Raw genomic sequence first — 21831 nt, 5'->3', positions numbered from 1 at the left:
CTTTTACAGCAACTTTGCAGTTTGAGAAAGGAACAGACACGACAGAAATTGTAGCTGTATTTGTAGAAGTGGGTTGCACCAGAAAGAGCAGTGAGATTGCTTAAAGAGCATGGGGCACAGGCATTAGAGAACAGCTGAAGTGTTGAGATTACATTCTTCAATGAACATGCTTTCTGAGGATAACTGATTTTTTATCCAGTGGTCCCAAAACCTTGGACATAGTTGTAACCATAATATAGACAGCAATGTATTGTGTTTAAAAGGTCCAATGGCATCAGGCATCTTGTGTTCAGACTCAGGTGAAAAGAGAAAGCAAAATATATTTTTCCATTAAACAGCTGCATCAGACCAGTTAAAAAAAAAACAGCGTTACCCATCTGCTGAAACCAAGCAAGAGACGCAAGAGACCTTAGATGGATGGAAATTGGCAGAGAGACAGCAGCACTTAGGAGACAGGAAAGGCAGCTTTGTGATGGCACACAACCTGAGGAGGCTGTCCCTAAATCCACTGGTCCGGGGGATAGCCAGCTCCAGCATGCTGTCCTCCCTGGGGGAGCAATTCCCATTTGCACAGAATGCCTGTATAATATCTCATGCAGCCCTGGTTACTATCATGCATGAAAATACTCCAGTTCGATAGCTATGGCTTTGGATTCTTGTTGGGCAAACAGGAGAATGCAAACTGAATCCTTACACTGCAGGAGAATGATCTATTCCTTCAAAAAACAAAGTGAAAGGGAAAATTTAACTCACGAGAGAGAGCCCTTAATTCACTTTGGTTGTATTTTTCTTACAAGTGTGCAGAGTGAAGCACTATTTTCAGGTTGAATGGGATACATCTATCTCTTGACCTTTCTGTTTTTCAGGAAAGAAAATCACATTATTTTTTATTCAGGCTGGACCTAGGTGGCTGACTTGCTTTCTGTTTTCCTGCCACGACAGAAAATCAGATAGCTGAGACATTCTGCTGACTGAGAGCACTGCTACGCAGAGCTGCAGAGGTCAGCATTCACATGTCATGATGCCAGACACAACAGGCAGTCAGACAGAGCCCTTCGGAGTCGTCACTGGGAAAAATGAATAAATAAATAAAAACCATTGAACTCACATGCTGTCAAATCTCATGACAGAGATGGATGAAGGCCCTAACTGGTACCGAGTGGTGCGGTGTAAGGCACAGTAACATCAGAATGACAGCAGAGCTGTCATCCAGACCAGCAATTTCTGCACCTGTATCTCAGCTGGGCAGGAGTGTGCAACTATCTGGGTACCACCAGCAACACAGGGCACCAGCACCCATCTGCTGAAGGAGCAGAGTGGGCAGGTTGATAGTTTTCAGCTTGCAAAGAGAGTGGAGATGTAGAGGTAAAGGCAAGGAAGCTCTGATGCATACAATTCAGGACAACTCACTGAGAAGATCTGAGGGAGCACTCTCCCATTGAGAAACATAGGCTAGAGAGCAGCCAGCAACGCTGGCACAGAGGTTGCATTAATTTTTAACAATGCATTGCACAGGAAAAACTACATCTACATTTAAACACGCAGCATAGAGAAAATAAGTGATAAGGCTTTTAATAACATATGCATTCACCTTACATTAAAAATAATGATATTTTTTCATTCCTTTAACTTTTCAGGATAAAGTTTTTTAACAAACACTTTTTTGTAATCTTAAGTTATGGCATTGATTTGATGCTATTGGGGTTGCTATACGAGCTCATTAACTCAATGTTTATCAAAGTCATTTTTAAAACCTATGCGAAAGAAATAACAAAAATGAGCTGTCATATTTTTTCTGAGTGCTTTGTGTTCAGACTTAAAAACAAACTTCTTAACACATAGTTGTCAGTAAGCAGAGCTCAGAGTTATATCTGGTTAACACTGCTGCCTTATTATTTAACTATCTATCAACACAACATATTTCTTTTCAGTAAAACTCAACATTTCTTTTGGAATCCAGACATGGCACTACAAAAGAGATATTCAGGAAAGAGGGAAGCGAGGGAAGGATGTGCACATTGCTCCTGCAACAGTCAGTCTGCAGGTAGCCCATCACATTAGAGATGTGACAGCACTAATCACACAACCAACTTTAAGATGCCTACAATATCCAGGCTAATTGCCTGTGAGCACCTAGCCGAAAGGCAGCAATTAGCACCCTGCCACCGGATTCCCAAGGATGTAAACTGCACACAGGGTCTCCAGGATCTTCCTGTGCACTCTGAGAGGAAGAGATATTACTGCACTAATTGGTGCCTTCCAGCAGACGAGTTCCCGAGTGACAGCTCAAAATTAGAGCCTTACTGCAGAAAACATCGGGTAACATTTTAGATCAAAGTTTATACAGAAAAATTTGCATGAATCACTTTTATGGGGAGGATGTCATGATGACTGATGTAAATAAACTCTGCCTGAAGGGACTGAAGGTAATGTGACCATTTTTGACTGAACAAAACAGTGTATCCTGAGAGGCACAGGAATGTATGTCACAGAAAGAAGCAGAAAGATGTTATAATATGCAACAGCCAGTTGTGAACAAGTACTAAAAAGACAGTTGTAAAAACAAATTACCTGAGGATACAGTTGAAAACAAGAGAGATTCAAAGGATATACATCTTTTTCATTGCAAAACATCTACCAGACTGAACTGACAAGCACCCAAAGGCAGAGCCTCCAAGAGCTCCTGTGTCTAGGAAGCTCGTTAAATTTTCCAAAGCGTATTGCAGTCGAGGTCCCACACTGGTTTTTAAATGTACATTCTAATAGTAAAGAAAACATTTCTAGCAGTAAGAAATAATTTGAGAGTGGGAAACATCTGAGATGAAGGTTCCCAAGAATATGAACTGAAAAGTGCAGAGAGCCTGAACCATGGAACAATTCTCTATACTTCACTGCGTATATTTACTTTGACTTCTTTTCTTGACATAGTTAATCTTAAGAAAAGAAAAATGCCTTGGCAAAGAGTGTCAGCTCCTGCTAATCTGAAGCATAAGGGATGATACATCCATTTTTCTTATTTTTCTGAGTATTTCTCTCATTCATTCGTGGGATATAAATGAATATCTCCCACTTTTTTTTTTCTTGACTATCTGTAAGAGTTTCTTTCATGACCTTAAATTGCTGTTACTCTAAAGAGCCAGGAAAAAGAATTTTTTCATTAGCAAACTATTCACTCGTGATCTGAGAAACCGTAAGAGTGAAGCTCAGTGAATTATAACAGTCATATCTGAAGTCTAACAGCAAATGGCAAGTAAGTTCCTGTGTGCTTTACTGTTATTGTACAGTCACACAGCACTCAAATCAAAACTGTTCAATTCAAGCTAAAACAATAAATACATCAGGGAATGTAACTAATACACTGTCACAGCAGCAATAAAACAAAGTAAAAATGGCTGCAAAATCCCCCTATGAGAGCCAGAAAACAGACAGACTGATAACATAACGAACTGAATTGCCTGTCCTAATAAATGTGCTGTAAATCAACATTTCCTGATGAGCTGTAGACTTTCTAGCTCTCAAACAAGCTTCTTAATGTTAATCAGTGTTTCTTTTCATCTTCTCAGAGGTTACCAGATTTTGACTTCCAGTTTGGAATTAATTAGAGCTAGCTGAATTATTCACTATTTGTATTGAATTCAAATTTAGTTGTTTTTTGTTTTGTTTTTGTTTTCCGTCCTGTTTTTATAGATCCAATTTAGAAATTCTTGGGTTCTTTGCAATTACTGAGGGGTATATGAGGGCATCATATGTTACATTCCAGGCTTTTCCCAGACTACTTATACAGACATTTCACTACCTATGGCAGTGCCAGTGGTCGGAGTTTCATCAGCCACCTTTGCAAAACTTGACAACATCACTAAATGGAACAAGCAACAACTAAAAAATCCAAAGCGTTCTAGGGAATGTACAGACACCTTATTGACATGTAAATGTGAGTATTCATACAAAGATACTCTAAGTATCTTGAGGTAAAAATAAATCCATTCAATCTATACGAAAGCACCAAATTGTAAACAGGTAAAATGTGCCTGGGTAAAGCAAGCCATCAGACACAAAGAAACTACACAGTAAGATGTCCACACATCTCGAGTACTGAACATTTTTTTCAATTACAATTGCAAACTGAAATTCAGTGATGTTACCCTTTCAAACCATTCTCCTATATCTGTCAAGCCAATTGATAGCCTGCATGTAGCAGACAGTATTAGAAGCAGTTTTCAACTATGGTTTGTGTTCTTTTATTTCTTCTGTTGCTTGTCTAAATAATTTCAGAGTAAACAGACACATATATATAAACTATCTGAACACAGGGATCACAGACTACCAGGAACAAAAAATCAAGTTATTGGAAATGACTGTATTGAACGGACACAGTAAATGCAGCAGAACGAAAGTGGGACCAGGCACACAGTGAAAATTACTCAGAATCAGCTTCCAGCATCCACCATTTCACTCTATACAACTCTGTCTGCATTCAATCTTCACTGTGCCTATGGGACTGAATATGCAGGATGCTTCTGCTCTGCAACAGATATGCTCTCATAACTCACATTTTAAGTCGGTTCTAACTGCTCGGGCTTCAGAAATCACAAAATCTTACCTCCATGAGAACAAATAATGCTGCAAAGAAAAGAAGGGTTGCCCATTCCACTCTGCTTAATATCATCTCAAAATCATGGATGTCTGCTAGCACTAGCAGCCAAATGGCTCCCAGAATGGCAATCCAGCCTGCATAGGCAAAAGAGAGAACATCAGGAAAAGAGAGAACAATGCTTCACAATTCACTTGCTATTTACAGCAATGTAAAAGTTATAGTATTGCATTTTTCAGTTAAAGGTTTTTTCGTCTCTAGTGCTGCAACAGGTGAAGTTCAAACATAATCATAGAATCACAGAATTGTTTGAGTTGGAAGGGACTATTGAAGGTCACCTGGTTCAAATCACCTGCAGTGAACAGAGACACCTACTCAATCAGGTTGCTCAGAGCTCCATCTAGCCTGACCTTGAATGCCTCCAGAAATGGAGTACCCACCAAAAATCTGGGCAACCCGTTCTGGTGTTTCTGCCATTGCTACCTGTAAAAAACTTGTTCCTCAAATGCAATCCAAATCTCCCCTTTTTTAGTTTGAAACCATTTCCCTTTGTCCTGTCACAGCAGATCCAGCTAAAGAGTCTGTCCCCTTCCTTCTTAGAGCTCACTGAGCTCTAAGAAGCTTTACATACTGATGAGATGAGAGCTTTACATACTGATAGTCACTCTCAGGTCTCCTTGGAGCCTTTTCTTCTCCAGGCTGAACAGCCCCAGCTCTCTCAGCCTGTCATCTCAGAAGAGGCATTCTAAACCTTGGATCATTTTTGTGGCCCTCCTCTGTACTTGCTCTATTAGGTCAGTGTCTTTCCTGTACTGAGGACTCCACATTTGGATGCGGTACTCCAGGTAAGGTCTCATCAGTGCAGAGTAGAGGGGCAGGATCACCTCCCTTGACCTGCTGACCACACTTAATTTGATACAGCCCAGTTAAAAGATAGATGGAAAGGCTCTGCAGCCTTCTGAAAGGCTCGCTGCAGCCCCAGGACATTGAAGAATCAAGGGCTACATGCTGTAGAAGACAATCTCAGGAAGTAAAAAACTCTTTGAAGCAGCAGAGAGATCAGCTTTAAACAGCACAGGAGACTCTCTCCAGACAGGATCTCTCTCTACATCCTCACGTGTTAAGACACATTTTGGTAACTGAGAAAAAATGCAGAAGAAATGTGCAATCAGACAAAGAACACAATTCACGAATCTCCTAGCAATACTCACTCTCTCTCTGCACAGCTGAAATGCATTCTGGAGCTATTTCATTCCTCCTGAACATTTATCTTGAACAGTAGAATGAGACTTCAAACAAGAAATAGACAAGTTCTTCCCTTTTTTTTTTTTTCTCCTTGGGATGATGATCTTTTTTTCTGCCTTTCTTTTCCTCTTCTTTAACTTAAATAGTAGTTTTTTTCTTTAATGAGTAAAACCAAGATACATAATTTGAGGCTTTTTAATGGCATGGAAACAAAGCATCCCACCTCTTCAATCATTTCTCCCTTTGTTGTGACTCTTTCAGATACCTGGTGCTATTTCATATAGTCACTGTTGAAAAGTGATGAATTCAAAAAACTGCAGACAAAGTAAGGAGGAAAGAATAACAACCGCTGCTGTCAAAATCTTTTAAATCACAAACTTAAAATCAAATTTCAAGTGTGACTTAGGGAGAATAGGTCTCTGGTACATAGCACATAGATGAATAAAGTGAGCTGTCTACAGCAGTCCTCAAGAACAGCGGGATTGTTCCTCTGTTAGGTTAAAGAAATAGAGATCCAAAACCATCCAAGAGCTTAAAATCAAAAGCAAGCTCTATTCCATTTTAACCTCATGTAAATTTCAGAAGAAATAAAGAAACCAAAGTTTCTACCTGTTCATGAAGTAAATGTTAATTTTAATATATTTGTTTTTCAAAATGCTAAGTGAGTAAATTCTGATCTTGGTGCCCCATTGGAACCAAAATCCAAGTTCTCATAGCCAGCTTTGCTCATCACCAACAACTGAAACATTATCATGCAGCAAGCTGAGCAAGTTTGGTCCCTACTTTCTCACAGTGATATAATTAGTGCTTGATCAAAAGTATCTCATGCATGAACATTACACTGCAAGAGAGGAGGAGAGCTAAAGCCACCACAAAAGAGAGAACCAGGTGGGAAAACCCATCTGGTCCCTCTCAAAAGTGTCATAAGAAACTGTTATGTCAACTTGCCCTTCCTTCATTCAAGGCAGGCAGGCTCCAAAACCAAACTTTTGCCCTACTGGTTATGAAATGTGGCACAGACAGGATCAGTCCACCCTATATCACTTGCAGGCAGAAGGATGTCAAGTAGTAGAAAAGGTCTGGTTCAGCTGTATCAAGAGGAAAGCTGGATGTTTGCACTGGAATAAAAGATGTATATATTTTGCACTTCATTGAGTCTTTCTCTTTACAAAAGCTGGTGAGTTGCTTTGTCAGGTGTCCTTTTATTTTTTAGGAAACGAGAGGAGAGCTGGGTCATAACTGTCTCAGCCTTCCTACTTCTGCAAAGATCTGGAGCAGTTGCCTGTTTCTATTAAAGGCCATTTTTCTTAGCAGTCATTTGTGCAGAAGACTCCCTTCTGTATCTTCAGGTACCCACAATCTTACAATCTTGCTTTTTTTTTTTTTTCTTCTCTGTATGTGTGCTGTGCTCTGTTAAGTAGATGCCAGATATTCCTGCGAAGAATTGGTATTTCTACCACCCATTGAGAACAGACTCCAGGGCTGACCTCAGAGTGACAATACTCTGCACTCCTCGAGTTGAATGCTGGATCATGGCATAAACTGATAATGGGTGCAGATTTTTTGTGCACCTGGTGCTGGGTATGCATATAGCTTAAATGTAGCAATGGCAAAGTTCATACAGAAGTTCTTCCAGGAAACTTTTAAAAGTATTCAATAGTCTCATTCATATCAAAGGCATTTGCAGACTGCAGGATCAGTTACAAATCACAGGGACAGGAGTACAATAGGAGTCTCCATAATAGCAAAAGAAAGTGAGGAGGAAATTGTCAATTCATAGAACCATGAAGGTTGGAAAAGACTTCTAAGATCATCAAATCCAATCATCCACTTACCACCAATTATGCCCACTAAACCACATCCCTCGGTGCCACATCTATGCAGTTCTTGAACAGGGACAGCGATTCCCTGGGAAAAACCACTAGTAACTGTTTGCCAGATGGATTTAACTCCATTTACTACCACTCTCTGGGCTCAGCCCAGTTCTTTACCCAGCAAAGAGTGTACCTGTCCAAGACTGGGCTGCCTGCTTCCCCAGAATAGTGTGGGAGACAGAGTTGAAGGCTTTATTAAAGTCCAGATTGACTAAATCCGGAGCCTTTCCCTCATCCACCAAAATTCCTGACACCTACTACATTTTTTGCAATCGTCATTGATACTTTCTACCTCACCCCAGAGTAAAATGAATCTGTCCATTTAAATTAAATAGCTCTTTTCACTAAACACAAAGAAAGCAGCATGGACATGCACTGGCTAATTTCAACTCTTAGGTGTCCTCCAAATTCCAGTAAAATAGAGTAGGACCAAATCTTCCTTAAGAATAGATGGCAGCAATTCCTGTAAGAGGGAAACTACAAGAGGAAATAGGTCCAGATTGGGAGCTCAGCAGCAGAATTTTACTGCTATTTTGCACAGACATAAGTGACAGCATTAGGTAAATGGGAGTGAAGGAATAAAGAACAGGAATTTCTCAGTAGTTCTGGAACGATTTGTGATGAAATATGGGCATTATTTCTAACTTCCTATCTCAATTTGAACATGTTATATGGAGATAATTATTCATTAAAGCTAATGAAATACAAATGCACTAGGAATTGATAGAGTCAGCATTTTCTTGCACCATGGGCTTTAGCAATATGCATTAGCTCCATGCACACCGCTTAGAGTGAGAGAACAGTAGCCTGTTCCTGAGGAATACAGATGGGTAAGGAACATGTCTTTTCCTGAAGTACTCCAGCGAGCAGAGATATCTGGAGAATTAAAGATGTCAGCTGCCAGTTTGAGCTGTACATAGCTTTTTGCAGTCTACATGCACAGGCTTTTCTGAATTTGCTATCTTTGTAGTAACTGCAAAGAGGAGATATAGGTACCCATCCTCTGGGAGAAATAAGACAGTACAGAAACAAAGAGGAGAGAGGAAGGATGGAGTCTCTCAAGGAGTTTTGGAGGATTTTCTGTAAGATCTCCATTTATGACATGGTTTGACTTCAAGCATCCTTGCACCTGGACAAGAATAACATCTTCCAATACCTGAAGGCCACAGTTGTCAGTGCAGGCTGTAACTACTTGATTGACTTCTCTCTGTCAAACTGTTTGTCAAAGTGAGCTACGGAGCCTGTACAGACATTATGTGGCAATCTGCCTCTCAAAGTGGACTGGTGTCCAGAAGCTTTTTTAAGTAATATTCTTTTAAGTATGTTCAAGATAGCAAAGAATATCATTGTTATATACGTTTGAGTGTCTCTGTGTTTGCTCTGGATTCAATTTGAAAGATTCCTCCATTTTCAAAGAACTGAAAGTACCAGGATGCATTACAGACTGGCATGACTGTTCCTTTATTTTTTAACTTACTGGGCCACAAGAGAGAGCCAGGTAGAAGAGAAAGAGTGAATTTTAAAAAGAATAACTTCTCATTACTACAATGAAAGCACAGCCCATTTATAGTTCCACAAACTACTTCTTTTACTGTCTTTCAGTGCCTCTGTTTCACAACAATTGGTGTTCTGGAAATATAATGCAGTGAGAAACTGAATCTAAATTCCATTTCTGCACTGACACAGCACCTGCTAAAGACAGCGACTGTTTATTTTAGGAAAAATAAAATGATATTTTATTGTAAAATGCACCTTGAAAAATCATAATGCATTCTTCCTAGAAAACATTCTTGTGTCTTCTGTCAGAAACCAGAAAAATGGTACAGCAGAAATAGCTTGAGTGCTTTTCTTTTCTCATTCACTTTACCCAGTAGGGAAAATCACATTTGGAACAGTAAATAACTCATGATGAGAAGAATGCAATTGCAATCTTGCTAAATAAAAATAAAAATCCTATTTTGAAATAATCAAGCATAAGAACTAGAAAATACAAAACAATCTAATATTATCAAATAGAAGTACAGAATATGTGGGAAGAAGGTAGGTGAAAGGGAAATAAATGAAAGGAAGAAAATACTGTGTAATCTGCAGGCCTTTCAAATGCTCATTAAGAAAAATCTGTATTCCTTAGTAAAAGTAATTCCATCTGGCCCAGTAGCAGCTGAAACGTATAATAAGTTTCCTCCTAACAATGTGAACTTGCAGGTACTGTATGTTCCCTTTACGTGTGCAGAATTTGAAATAATGTCTTTCTATATGAATACTGAGAGCGCATTTATAATTCACGCTTCTGGAAATTCAAGTGGTTCTTGAGATATTTGCAATGAAAACTGAAGCCAGAATAACACCGTGCCACCTCAGTGCTGGCCTGGGCAAAACAGAGTGCTGTTCAGGTTAGACAGGTGCAGGATTCTACATTTAGGCAGGACTAGGTGTAACAGCACAGCTCCAGGATGGGAAGCACCTGGATACTTAACAGTCCTGCATGGAAGACAAGTAACACAGAAAGCAGCCTCTGCTCTCTTAATCCCCAGTAAACCCAGGGAAGATGCATTATGCTTAACCATCAGAAAATTCAGGGCAAAGAAATATGATAGACAATCTGAAAACTTGGTTTCTGAGGAAAAAAAATTTAAAGACTCTGGGATGCTTAGCTCAAAGATAGGACTAAATTGCAAGTCTTCAGGTAAGCACCAGCCTGCTACAGAGGGCAGAGAGCAATCTTTGCAGTGGCAGTAAAGGATAAAACAAAAAGAGTTAGGAGACATAATAGCAGATAGGAAGAATCAGGCTACACAGTGTTCAAAATCACATACAGAATAGGTGAGAAATGAGCAGAGATCTTTAAAAATCAGCTTCTGATAGATGAAAATGTAATACTCCTACCTGGTAACAAAATGATGGACACAGATTTTTTTAGACTTTTGCAGTTGAGCAAAATGAGTATACTTTTTCTCTGATCTTAGCAATTCTGTGTTTCCCATTTTGTTTTCCCATTTTGAAAAACAGAGACCCCTCATGCCTACAACATCCATAACAAGCTATATCTTTTGGTGCTAACCTTTGAATCATGGCTTACATGGCATATTATTGAATATAAGAGGAATTAAATCCAACAATGTGTCCCATAAGTTTAATCAGAAGTACAGTTACCTCCATAAACCCTCACAAATTAAGCTAAGTTAGTCCTTCATACACCAAAGTGCAGATATGATGTTACGTATAAGGACACGTTTGATTATACTATTATGCATAGATATAGAAATATTTGCATCAAACAACAAAATCAAAGACATATTTCCTGTAGTCCTGAATATGAATTAAAATCACAGAATCATAGAATGGTTTGTGTTGGAAGGGACCTCAAGCATCATCAAGTTTCTACCCCTCTGCCACAGGCAGGGTTGCCAACCACTAGATCAAATACTAGATCAGATTGCCCAGAGCCCAATCCTACCTGGCCTTGAACACCTTCAGGGAAGAGAGAAAGATCTTCCAAAGAGAAGTACCTAAAATTATAGCTCAAAGATATCTTGCTACAATAGGCTGAGTACTCTCATCAGATTCTACAATTTATTGTTCTGTTTAACATTACAAGGTCAAAAAACCCAAACATTAGTAATGAAAAGCAGTGACATAGCTTCACATACGTGGACTCTTAATGGAAAATAATATGAGAAAAAAATTACACAGACAAGAGGGCACAGAATGAGTAATTGCAGCAAAAAAAATGCATTTTTGTGGATGGCAGCCAAATCTCTGACAATGGACAGAAGCAAAGAAAAATAATTAACTATCCTATCAGTATAAAGTGATACAAAAGATGGTGCAAAATATATCCAAAACTAAAAAATAGAAGACATACCTGATTTTTGTTTTGCTTATTTTTGCATAATTGGGTGGCTTAGTACATTCTGTTACCAGTTCTTACATAGCTAGGAATAGCTAGATGCTGTGTGTAATGAACTACTTTTGACATGAACCTAATTATACAGTGTAAAGGAATACAGATGTGGAGTGATAGGAAAAGCTTTGAAGGTGAGGGTATAAGATATCAACTGCCCTGCTACTATCAACAACTCAGCGGTTGCTAATAGTGCAAACTGTGATGTGAGTCAAAACCCATTTCTGAGGTAACAAAAAAGACAGGGACCAAGTCTGTAATATTTATATAGTACTATATATGACAAAATTGCAAGGCATAAAGTTAAAAAAAAAAAATTGATAATATTGAGCTCAAGTGGACTCAAGCACAAGAAGGAAGAAGCCATCAACATCAGCATTATACACTTCCCAGTAAACAGGAGGAAGAAATCCCTGTAATAGTTCTCCGAGTAAATTTCTCAAGGTATCAACAATTCATCACACTCTACTCAGCCTTGTGAAGCTTTACACCCTGCAAAGCATCAAAGGGTAGATACAAGGAATGTGTGCTTTCTTTCTTTCTTTAATTATTTTGTATCATTTGTTGTTTACAACAGATTTAATTCTATTTTGTTAGTGGATTTTCTTTTGCATTGATTGGGTAATATAATGTGTTGGTGTTGTCATAAGCATATGACCAATAAACGTTGTGTTTTGCTTCCATGGATAAAACCTTTAATTAGACTAACAATAAGTTCTCAATTTTGCCCACAATACCATGTACATCACAACACCACCAATACTCTGAAAGCAGAGCCTACTGCTGTATACAAAGAATGCATCCCCAGTCCAATTGTTTAGAGGACCAAAACAATCTAGCTCACACTACTGGGAACTGTGTGAAGGAGTTTCCAGGCAACCACAGATTATTCAGATATAATTTATAGCTGTTAAGAAAAGGTCCATAAAACTTGGATCCCAGGCTGTGTATCCAGCTTCTTAATTCATCAAACCACATTGAAAAGGTTTGCAAAAGTACAGGGGAAAATACTGAGTTTAACAGAGTTAAATAGCTGATCATTCAGTATCATTTGAGCAGTTAGGCCTATAAGCTTTCCTCAGTTAAAACTGATTAACATCACAGCCTGGGGATAAATGTTAGATTCAGTGACAAAATAAAGAGCAACTTTTTACACTGAGGATATACTGGTGTAAAATGTTCTAAACTTAACACTGTGATTTTTGGCATTAAGTCTACGCTTTCTTAAATCTATGTCATTCACTATTTTTTATAGCTTAATAGTTATTTGTCTCACCAGGATTTCTGGTGTTCTTCAGCAATAAATTATACACTGGCTTATCAAACTGATCCATTTTCTGATTTTTTTTATCCCAAACATTTCATGAAATAACCCCTCAATAAGATGAATAGTTCCATAATGGACATTTCACAAGGATTGCATATATTCACCTGAAAGCAATCATTTCCAAAATATAACCATGTTGTTTTCTTTTCTATGAGTACAAACACAATTTCATAACCTAGTTTATTTCCTTTTGTCTATATGATTTCATTGTTTGTAAGCAGTGGTAGATTTATATAACTCCACTATCATATACGATAGTAGGATAAGATGGTTTTATTTGTTTACCACCTCTAGTACAGAAAAATGTTCCAGAATAACAGTTTGAAGAACAGTTCAAAGTTCTTAGAGTTTTCCTTAGGCACCTGTGTTGCACATTCTGAAGAAAAATATGCAGACTACATTTTTTTCACTTGTGAAATATTATGTGTGGTTTTGTTTGTTTGTTTGTTTTTTAGCTCATGGAAAGATCTCTAAGCTTAAGGCTTCTGGTATTGGTTAGAGAATGGCTAATTCTAACATGTACAGGTAATCTATCTCAAAGTTGTCAAGGAAGAATCAGTGCTACAGCAAAGTCGTTGTACCACTTATTGAAAAATGTTGCAGAAAAGAAAATGGAGGGAGTTGTTAAAATCTCAGCAGGATGCAGCAGAGGAAAACCTGATTTGGTGGTTGTAAGCCAAGTACTTATTGGTGCAGAACGTCTGACAGTCAGTGAAATTTAAGCAAGTTTAAGAAGCTCTTTAGGGCAATGAAGGGCTTTCCTCCACTGTCACTCAGCGCCTGTAAATTTCAACAAATTTTCAGTAAATTACAGAAATTAGTCAGAAAATATGACGACTGGCATCCAAAGGAGTGACAAGACAGCAGGAGTCTTTTGAATCTATAGAGATTGAAAACATTTCTTCTTGAATGCACTGATAATAAAATCAAAAAGGGCTCTGCAAAATGTGGCCTTCCAAACAAAAACCAGTCAGCTTAAATGAAGACAATGATTTCCCTCCTTTTCCACCATTTCAGTCACAGATTTTAAATGTTTCAACAACGTAAGATACAGTTGTACAAATTAGGCAAACATACAGTTATATTTCTCCTGATGTGACTTCCCATCTTCCAACAGTCTGCAGCAGAGTCAGTAACAGTATCTCTATACTGTGAAACCATCAATATCTGATTTGTTTGCTCTTGAGTTTACACTTTGTTTCTTGAAGAAGAAAGCAAAATCTTCTGTTGCAGCTCTCTAAAAGCAGGAGAGGAGCTTTCCCTGACTCAGAAATGACTGACATGACCCTGAAAGGAGAGGATCCAGAGGCAGAAGGAAGCAAGATTCCTCAGATGCTTTATCAATGCTTTATCAATGAAGTAATATCCTATAGTGTCTGAATGAAAGCACTCTAGAAGTCTGAAGTTTGCCATATCTGTTTGTTTGAAGTCTCATTATTAGCTTTTCATTAACATAGGAATTTCATAGAATTAGGCTACAGATGAACAGGTACAAGAGAACTGAATAGGAAAGTGCATTTTAAGACAGTTAAGTATGCAAATTTATTAGTTAAATTAAAATGTCAATTTCCTCAAATTATATCAATGATTCCAAGTTCATAATGGAAAAACTGTATCAAGGCTGGGGACTGATAAAGAATTCTATAATCTTTCTAATTCACTCTACCAAATGCAATTAAAAGTTATTAGATTTCTAACACTTAAGCCTCTGTATAAAACATTATTCTAGTAGGAAATTAAACACTGAATTACAATCTACTTTCATTTTTATGCAAAAACTTACTGAACAAATATAACCAAACCACCAGAGTACAAGATGTGCTGTATTTTAGGAAATTTATTTCCATCCACTGGAGGACTCAAATCCATAGCAACTCACAGCAGTACTACTTCAGTAATGATAAGTAAGTGACAGCAAGCATCAAGACCATGGAATTCAGGAGTCATCAGTGAGATCTCAGTAGAAGTCTGCAGGTTCCATTAAGTGCGAATAGAGTTATGTATATGATTTAATAACATTTATTTAGTAATCTGATGGATTTACTATGAATACAGAACAGAGAGAAACTAAATAACACATACAGCCCATGTTTACTTTCAAGACTGCAGCAGAAGATTGGATGGCGAATTACAAAAACCTGCACTGCCAACCATGTCACTATCTTGCACTTATTTTACTGACATGAAGTAGAACAAAAAAACACTCTTCACTAGATTTCTTCCAGTACTCCAATTACTTTACAGTCTTGAAAGAATGTCTTACTAGCAGCACATGCAATCAATGCTATGTGGTCTTTACTGACTGCATGTGGGTTTTCAAAAACACTTCGATTTTGGGTTTATTCACAAAATCTTATATGGTTCAGTGCTCACTCATCTGAGGCAGAAAAGTAAGAGTGAAAATTGATTTCTTAAATTGCTGGCAGGAACTCTTCAGTTACGCTCTTAGCTACAGTGACTTCAAATGCCTGCAAGTGTCTCCAATTTCTGTTTCTTCCTATGCGATAGTAATAACATTGCACCTTTGTGGCTATAATGCATCAGTATACCTTTTAACTTCTTAACAACCAGTATTCTTTACTGAATTATCCATTTCTATCACAGCAAATACTCTGGAAAAGGAAAGCTGTCATCATAGCAGTGTCACTGGTGCCACTGGCTGAAACCATGTCCCAACTCCTAAGATATACTGCTCCACGGCACCACACTTCTGCTGCACAGAAGCATGGTCAGGAAACCTCATAGCCCAAGTCCACAGTGAGGTCCCAGTTTCCCAGAATCCCCCTTGTGTAAGTATTGCTTCGAACTCAGACCCCTGTCTTGGACTGACCCAGCTTGTTTCATCTCAGACAAAAATAAGTACTTCTGAAGACAATTTGTTTCAGGAATCACACTCAAACAGAAACAAGGGTGAGTCACTCTGCTCTGTGCAGTTACTGCAACATTAACTCAGACAAGTTTATGCACTGAAACCCCATAACAAACACAGGGTAATACACCATATGTCCTCAGTATTATGAACTTAGAACAATTTTATTAGGCGACAAAACTGCCCTCAAAGTGAACTGACAACTTAATAATCCCACGCACGCAAAACTATTTACAATGTCACAAGGAAACACAGGGCCGGTTCTGTGCCAGACTGCTTTGCAGAGATCTGAGCAGCATGGACACAGACATCCTGCAGCCTAGGTCTGAGGGCAGTAGCTCAGTCCTTGGAACAAATGTGTTTAGCAGCATAGATGTACTTATTTAAAAACACATTTCTCCAGACACAGTAGCTCACATCTTTCCACTGATACCAGTAACACCAACACAGGTGTTTCTCTAGGTCCAAGCAGATAGAAGAGACACCTTTGGCTACTGGTAGCTTACTAAGCCAGTTAATATAGCTGAAGTAGTGGCAACAGGGGCAGAAGGTCTTGTTTCCAACCTAATCACCACTCTACAGTTAGAACTAGCTCTATCTTGTGCATAACCAAAATGCAGATTATAAATCAGCCAATGACTTATTCTTTATGAGTTATTCATCCTTAAATCTGTTGCATCTTTTTGTCACTGGACATACACAGTGAAGGGATTCAGATGACAAGAAAAAACATAAATTTGAAATTCCATAATTTCCAAACACTCCACAGCCAAAAAAAAAAATATCATTAACTTTTCATAGGCCCATGTACAGGCAGGTTTTACAACTTCTCTTCAGTTAAACATGAGTTCTAATTTTGTTCTATTTTTGGGACATTTCAAGAATGTCCTTATAGGGATTTAGACACATAACTGTATAAAAACCTGCACAGATAGGTCTAGGCACAGAATGTAGTTATTTTTATTTCAACCATATGCAGTGTCTTCTTGGTTTTATTTTGGGAAATGATTTATTTTCATGATAACATAATGGTAACTTGAAGTTATACGAAGAGCTATCTATACTTATGAAATAATGCCAGATTACTTAAATGTTCTTACACAGAGTAATTACTTTCTGATCTCCATAATGAATCTTGGTCATTTATTCAAGCCTACAGTGAAATTACGGTAAGGTCAAATTTGCTCACTCTGTAATGTTCATCCACCTAGCTAATATTGGGAAGTCAGAAAAAAAGGAAGTTAAGAGCTCTACCTACTTTTCCTCCTGGGGTGACTGAGACGTGACTGCATTTCAAAAGCCTGCTCTGAGAAACTGCTGTTCTGATTAACCTGGTGAAATTGTAAGGTCAGGGACTTACAAAAACATGAGTTTTCTGAATAGACTCAGAAAAATCTTACAGTTTAGTTAGCTGTTTTTTTTTTTATTTTTTTACTTTTTAATTAAATAGAATAAAACTGTGAAACTTACCAAGATCTAAGTAGACACCTGGAACAAATGAGTTGATAAAAAACATGAGAATAACACATCCCAGCACAGTCAGGCATTTGATGAGAAGGATTTTGTCTGTTATTCTGTGCTGCAGAGGGGAAAAAAAATTGGATAATTGTGTTAAAGAAGGAACTATTTATTGTGCACAGAGTTGGAAAAAGAAAAAAAAAAAAAAGTGTGAAGTAGAAAAAGCTGCTCCTGTATTGTATATTATTCTTCAGCATAAAATACATAAATATTTAAATTGAAGTATTTCATGTTTACCTATAGGAAACATGATCATGCAGTAAGAGAGACCCAACATGAAGACAGGAGATAAAACATACTTGTGTAAATATAGTTGAAAGGCAATTTTTACTACAGAGCGAACTTCAGGTTTGCTAAGTTTGGACAAAAATCACACTTTATTGCAATTATACTCTGAAAACCTATAACCTAACCTAACGACCAGATTCTTCATACATCACGTACATCTTTCAAGGACATGCCATGCCCCTAATCTTTATGGAGCTCCTGTACCACAGACCAGCTTCTCATGCTCTCATTCTCATACCTAAATTCTTTCCATTGTGCTGTTGCTTCTCTGCTCTGAAGTCACCTTCACCAGCAACCTAAGGAATACTTCTATCTCAGTCTGAGTACCTCTCTCATTTCCAGTCTTTTCCACACAGTTTAGAGCTCTACTAAAGTATAATCAAATCTCACTTCTTTTAAAAGGTCATCATTTATACAATGCTTTAGAAGAGGTCTAAAACCAGACAGAAAATCCAGTTGGTTTTGTTCTGTTTTGGTATGACACATAGAAAAGAGAGGTCCCAGCCAAGGATTTGAGCTCCCAATTACAGGCCTGTACTCATTAGTGCCAGTGATGTGGAAAGAATGTGATGATTAGACTGATGAAGATGAAATTAATCCTACTATACAGTATACATCCTGTCAGGTTCAGCTTCAGCATATAGACTTAGGCAGTGTTAATATGTGCACAGCAAAGAAAACAGGATTTATGCAAGTGGTTTATCCCTAGTTAACTAACATAGCAGATGTGTTACAGATAGTGTAGTAAATTAGAGTTGGTATTACTCTATCATCATGCATTGTGGTTATAAACAACCTATTGACACCTTCTGAGACTTTCTGGCCATGGTGGATTAAAATTCTAAGAGAACACCGCTGAATCATTTATTGATCCTTTAAACAACTCTTTTCTAAAGCACACGTATAAAACCTAACTCATAAAATGTAGTTCAGTATATCCATCCTGCTGAGAAGCCAGCCAGCCTGCCTGCCAGCTTTTCTTCTACCATGAGACTTATTACATTTTCACTGGATTAAAAGGATTTTCCTCATAAAAAGGCATAGGTCTACTTACACTGATACTGAGAAGAACTGCCATCTACTTACTTTTTTCTGGAGTTCCTGAATATTTGTTTCCCAGTTTTTATCTTCTTGTGAAATTTGCCTGAAAGAAAATGACACCTGCTTTTTTTTCCAGAATGAAATGAGAGTCCTGCCAAACAGTATTGGACTAAATCCCTCTCATCACAATCAGATCATTCTATACCCATTAAGGAGTAACTCATACTACAGAGGAACCATGGTTGCCTTATGTTCAGTAGCAAAATTTCCATGACAATTCACTTAAGACCCACTTTCCTAATACACACCACCAGTACACAGTTTGGTTCATGAGGATTGCCACAGGCTTGGAAGGAGCAAGCATCCAGAGTATGAACCTGGATATAGGAGCTGGCTGTATGTTCCATTCGTAGTTTCAGGAGGTAATGTGTGCCATTCTGTGATAAAGCAAGGGCCATGTGCTAACACCAAGAAGTCAGAACACGTGTTACATTTGCATTTTATAATGAAGTCTTAAGATTCAAATAAGTTACTTCTTTCTGTTATCAGCATAGTCAGCCCTGAAGCAAAAAAAGCCTTGGGGTTTGCAGTTCAGGAGCTCTGTTGTTAATGTTATTGAATTTCCACATCACTGTCAGTGTACTTGTGCTGAAGGAATCCTCATATTCAAAACTGAACATACAATTTTTGTATATACTTCAGAATTCTTTTCTTTAAAGTGTTGTGAACACTAATAATGTCACAATCTTTTAAAAAGACTTTTTTTGTCACTCTTTTTAAAGTGCACAATATCAGGAAAAAATTATAAGAGTTTGTACTTGTACTGTTTATTGAATTAAGATGTTTATTTGCGAAAATAAGACAATTCACTGTCAGAGAATTTATCACTGTTATTCTCAGACATCAAATTTTATACATTAACAGCTGGTTTCACTGGAACCTAAACAAAATAAGGTTAATATTTTGTTAGTTTATAAAAACTTCTCCTTTTCTATACATACCTGGCTAATTATGAATATGCTCATATCACCACTGAAGATTTGATTACTTTAAAAAGCAGTAAATTGCTGTTTTGAAAAATTCAGTAGTCCGCTGAAGAACATTTGAATTTTTCATCAGGGAAAAATTTACAGCATTTTATTACATTGAAGCTATTAGTGCAGGAAAAAGACTAATGTTGTATTTGTGATCTTTTAAAACAAAAGCTACCTGGAATTTCTGGGCCGTTAAATTTTCATTTATTCACATACATTTTTCAGACCTTACACATTAGTTGTGTCCTAAAGTACTTGGTTTATCACTGAAGCTGAGCTTCTGTGGTTCTTCATATCTGTCGTAACACCCAATCTCATCAACTCTTTGAAAGGGTAGATAATGGCAGGACAAGGGGAAATGGTTTTAAGTTGAGGGAGGGATGATTTAGGTTGGATGTCAGGGGGAAGTTCTTTACAGAGAGAGTGGTGAGGTACTGGAACAGGCTGCCCAGAGAGGTTGTGGATGCCCCGTTCCTGGAGGTGTTTAAGGCCAGGTTGGATGGGGCCCTGGGCAGCCTGGTCTAGCATTAAATGGGGAGGTTGGTGGCTCTGCCTGTAGCAGGGGGGTTGGAGAGTTATGATCCTTGAAATCCCTTCCAATCCTGGCCATTCTGTGATACTGTAATTCTGTGATCAAGAAATAGCTGAGAATTGACATCTTCTCATGTCAGTGAAGACAGTAGCAAAACTAGAATATCATTCCAACTGTAGAATGGGATGAGCAAGAGCTCCATGTCAGTTCAACAAACTGCCTGTGCCTGCAGCTCATCCTACCAAGGGTGGGAGGAAGGGAGGTGGCACATGCCAGCACCACTCACTTGTGGAATGTCCTGAGCTTCTTCCTCAGGAGCATCTCCAGGGTCAGCACCTTCTGCATCAAGAGGCATTTCACGGCAGTTTCTTCCCTGCTGGCGGGATTAATGCGCTGAGCAGTCAACCTCCAAACATAGATCTCATGTTTCAGTTCTAAAACAAAGCAAGATAGTTTATCTTATAGCAGATGTAGTAGGTGTGAAACCAAAGACCCACAAAGTATGTGTAATGTGTCCTAGACTGAAAGCTGTGATCAGAGTGGTTTCCAAAGAGTTTGCCAGTTTCAGAGTTCTTTTTACCATTTATTTTTCAGAGCTGAAGGGAATGAAAAATTAATAGAAACATTTCAACTTTTTTAACTAAATTGATCTCAAATTCATTTCCCAATTAATAAAAGGTACTGTCTTCAAATATTTGCTTAAGACAACCACAATCTTTACTGCTAAAAACGTAGCATATTTGCTTTTCATCAGATCATAACCTGCCAACACACATTAATGTACTGCTAAAATGCAGATCTGAGTGATATCTGATCCTGTGTAAGTTTAAACAGACTAATTAATACTTCAAATCAGTCTCCGGAGTGTTGTTAGGATTTTGAGCATGTTTTGATTTATCTTTTTGAATACTATCAAGGTCTTGAAGAATAAACGAAAAGCATTCACTCCTGTTGACAACAGACGTTAGAATGGTCATGACAAAAAATATGCTTTGGATTTTACAGAAGATTCCTAAGGATATGAAAGCTGATTATTCATTCAGAAAATATCTGAACATATACTTCCAAATTAACTAATGGGACATATACTCCCATTAACTAATGGGACACTTCCAGAACTTCCTTTTATTTCTTTCCTCTCAAATTTCATGTCACTAAAGAAAAAAAGTCAAGAATTCATGGCTTTATATCTGAAGATCCATATTTAGTGTGCAAATGACACTTATCTCAAGAAATTGATATGGAAGTTTTTGCACCACATATACAATCTGTAAGCATTATTTATAAAAAAAAAAAATAGAGTAAATAATGAGAAATATTTAAGCACATTTTGATGTAAGCAGTGATATTAATATTTACTATTGCAAATCCCCAGTTGTTCGTGCTATTTAATAACAAAATGAGCGTTAAATGTGTTTAACATGCTCTCTACCTTTGTTACCAAGTATTTATAGTGATAATACAGAGCATATCATCTAATAATTAACCATGAGAGGAAAGTAGACATGACAGAACTCAAACATTTGAAGTCAGGATGTTCAGTGCCATCATAACCTTCCTGAGAAGCTGATGAACAGCAGTTGACTAAGATTTTGTACAGTTCACATC

The 21831-nt window shown here is 37.8% G+C and overlaps 1 protein-coding gene across 1 annotated transcript in view; it reads right to left on the bottom strand.

Moving 5' to 3' along the window:
* OCA2 (OCA2 melanosomal transmembrane protein) overlaps nt 1-21831 on the bottom strand; it is a 206934-nt gene that overhangs the window by 108548 nt on the left and 76555 nt on the right. The window contains exons 15-18 of the mRNA XM_090126753.1: nt 20510-20657; nt 18703-18760; nt 17281-17389; nt 4601-4728 (exon numbers count right to left, since the gene is read on the bottom strand). Coding sequence (XP_089982879.1) covers nt 4601-4728; nt 17281-17389; nt 18703-18760; nt 20510-20657 — 443 coding nt within the window. The remainder of the gene's footprint in view (nt 1-4600; nt 4729-17280; nt 17390-18702; nt 18761-20509; nt 20658-21831) is intronic.

This window comes from Phasianus colchicus, chromosome 1 (genome assembly GCF_987193195.1).
Source record: "Phasianus colchicus chromosome 1, bPhaCol1.hap1.1, whole genome shotgun sequence".
In the NCBI taxonomy this organism is placed as follows: domain Eukaryota; kingdom Metazoa; phylum Chordata; class Aves; order Galliformes; family Phasianidae; genus Phasianus; species Phasianus colchicus.
Note: the sequence above shows the minus strand (reverse complement) of the source record. Positions and strands in the feature narration are given on the sequence as shown.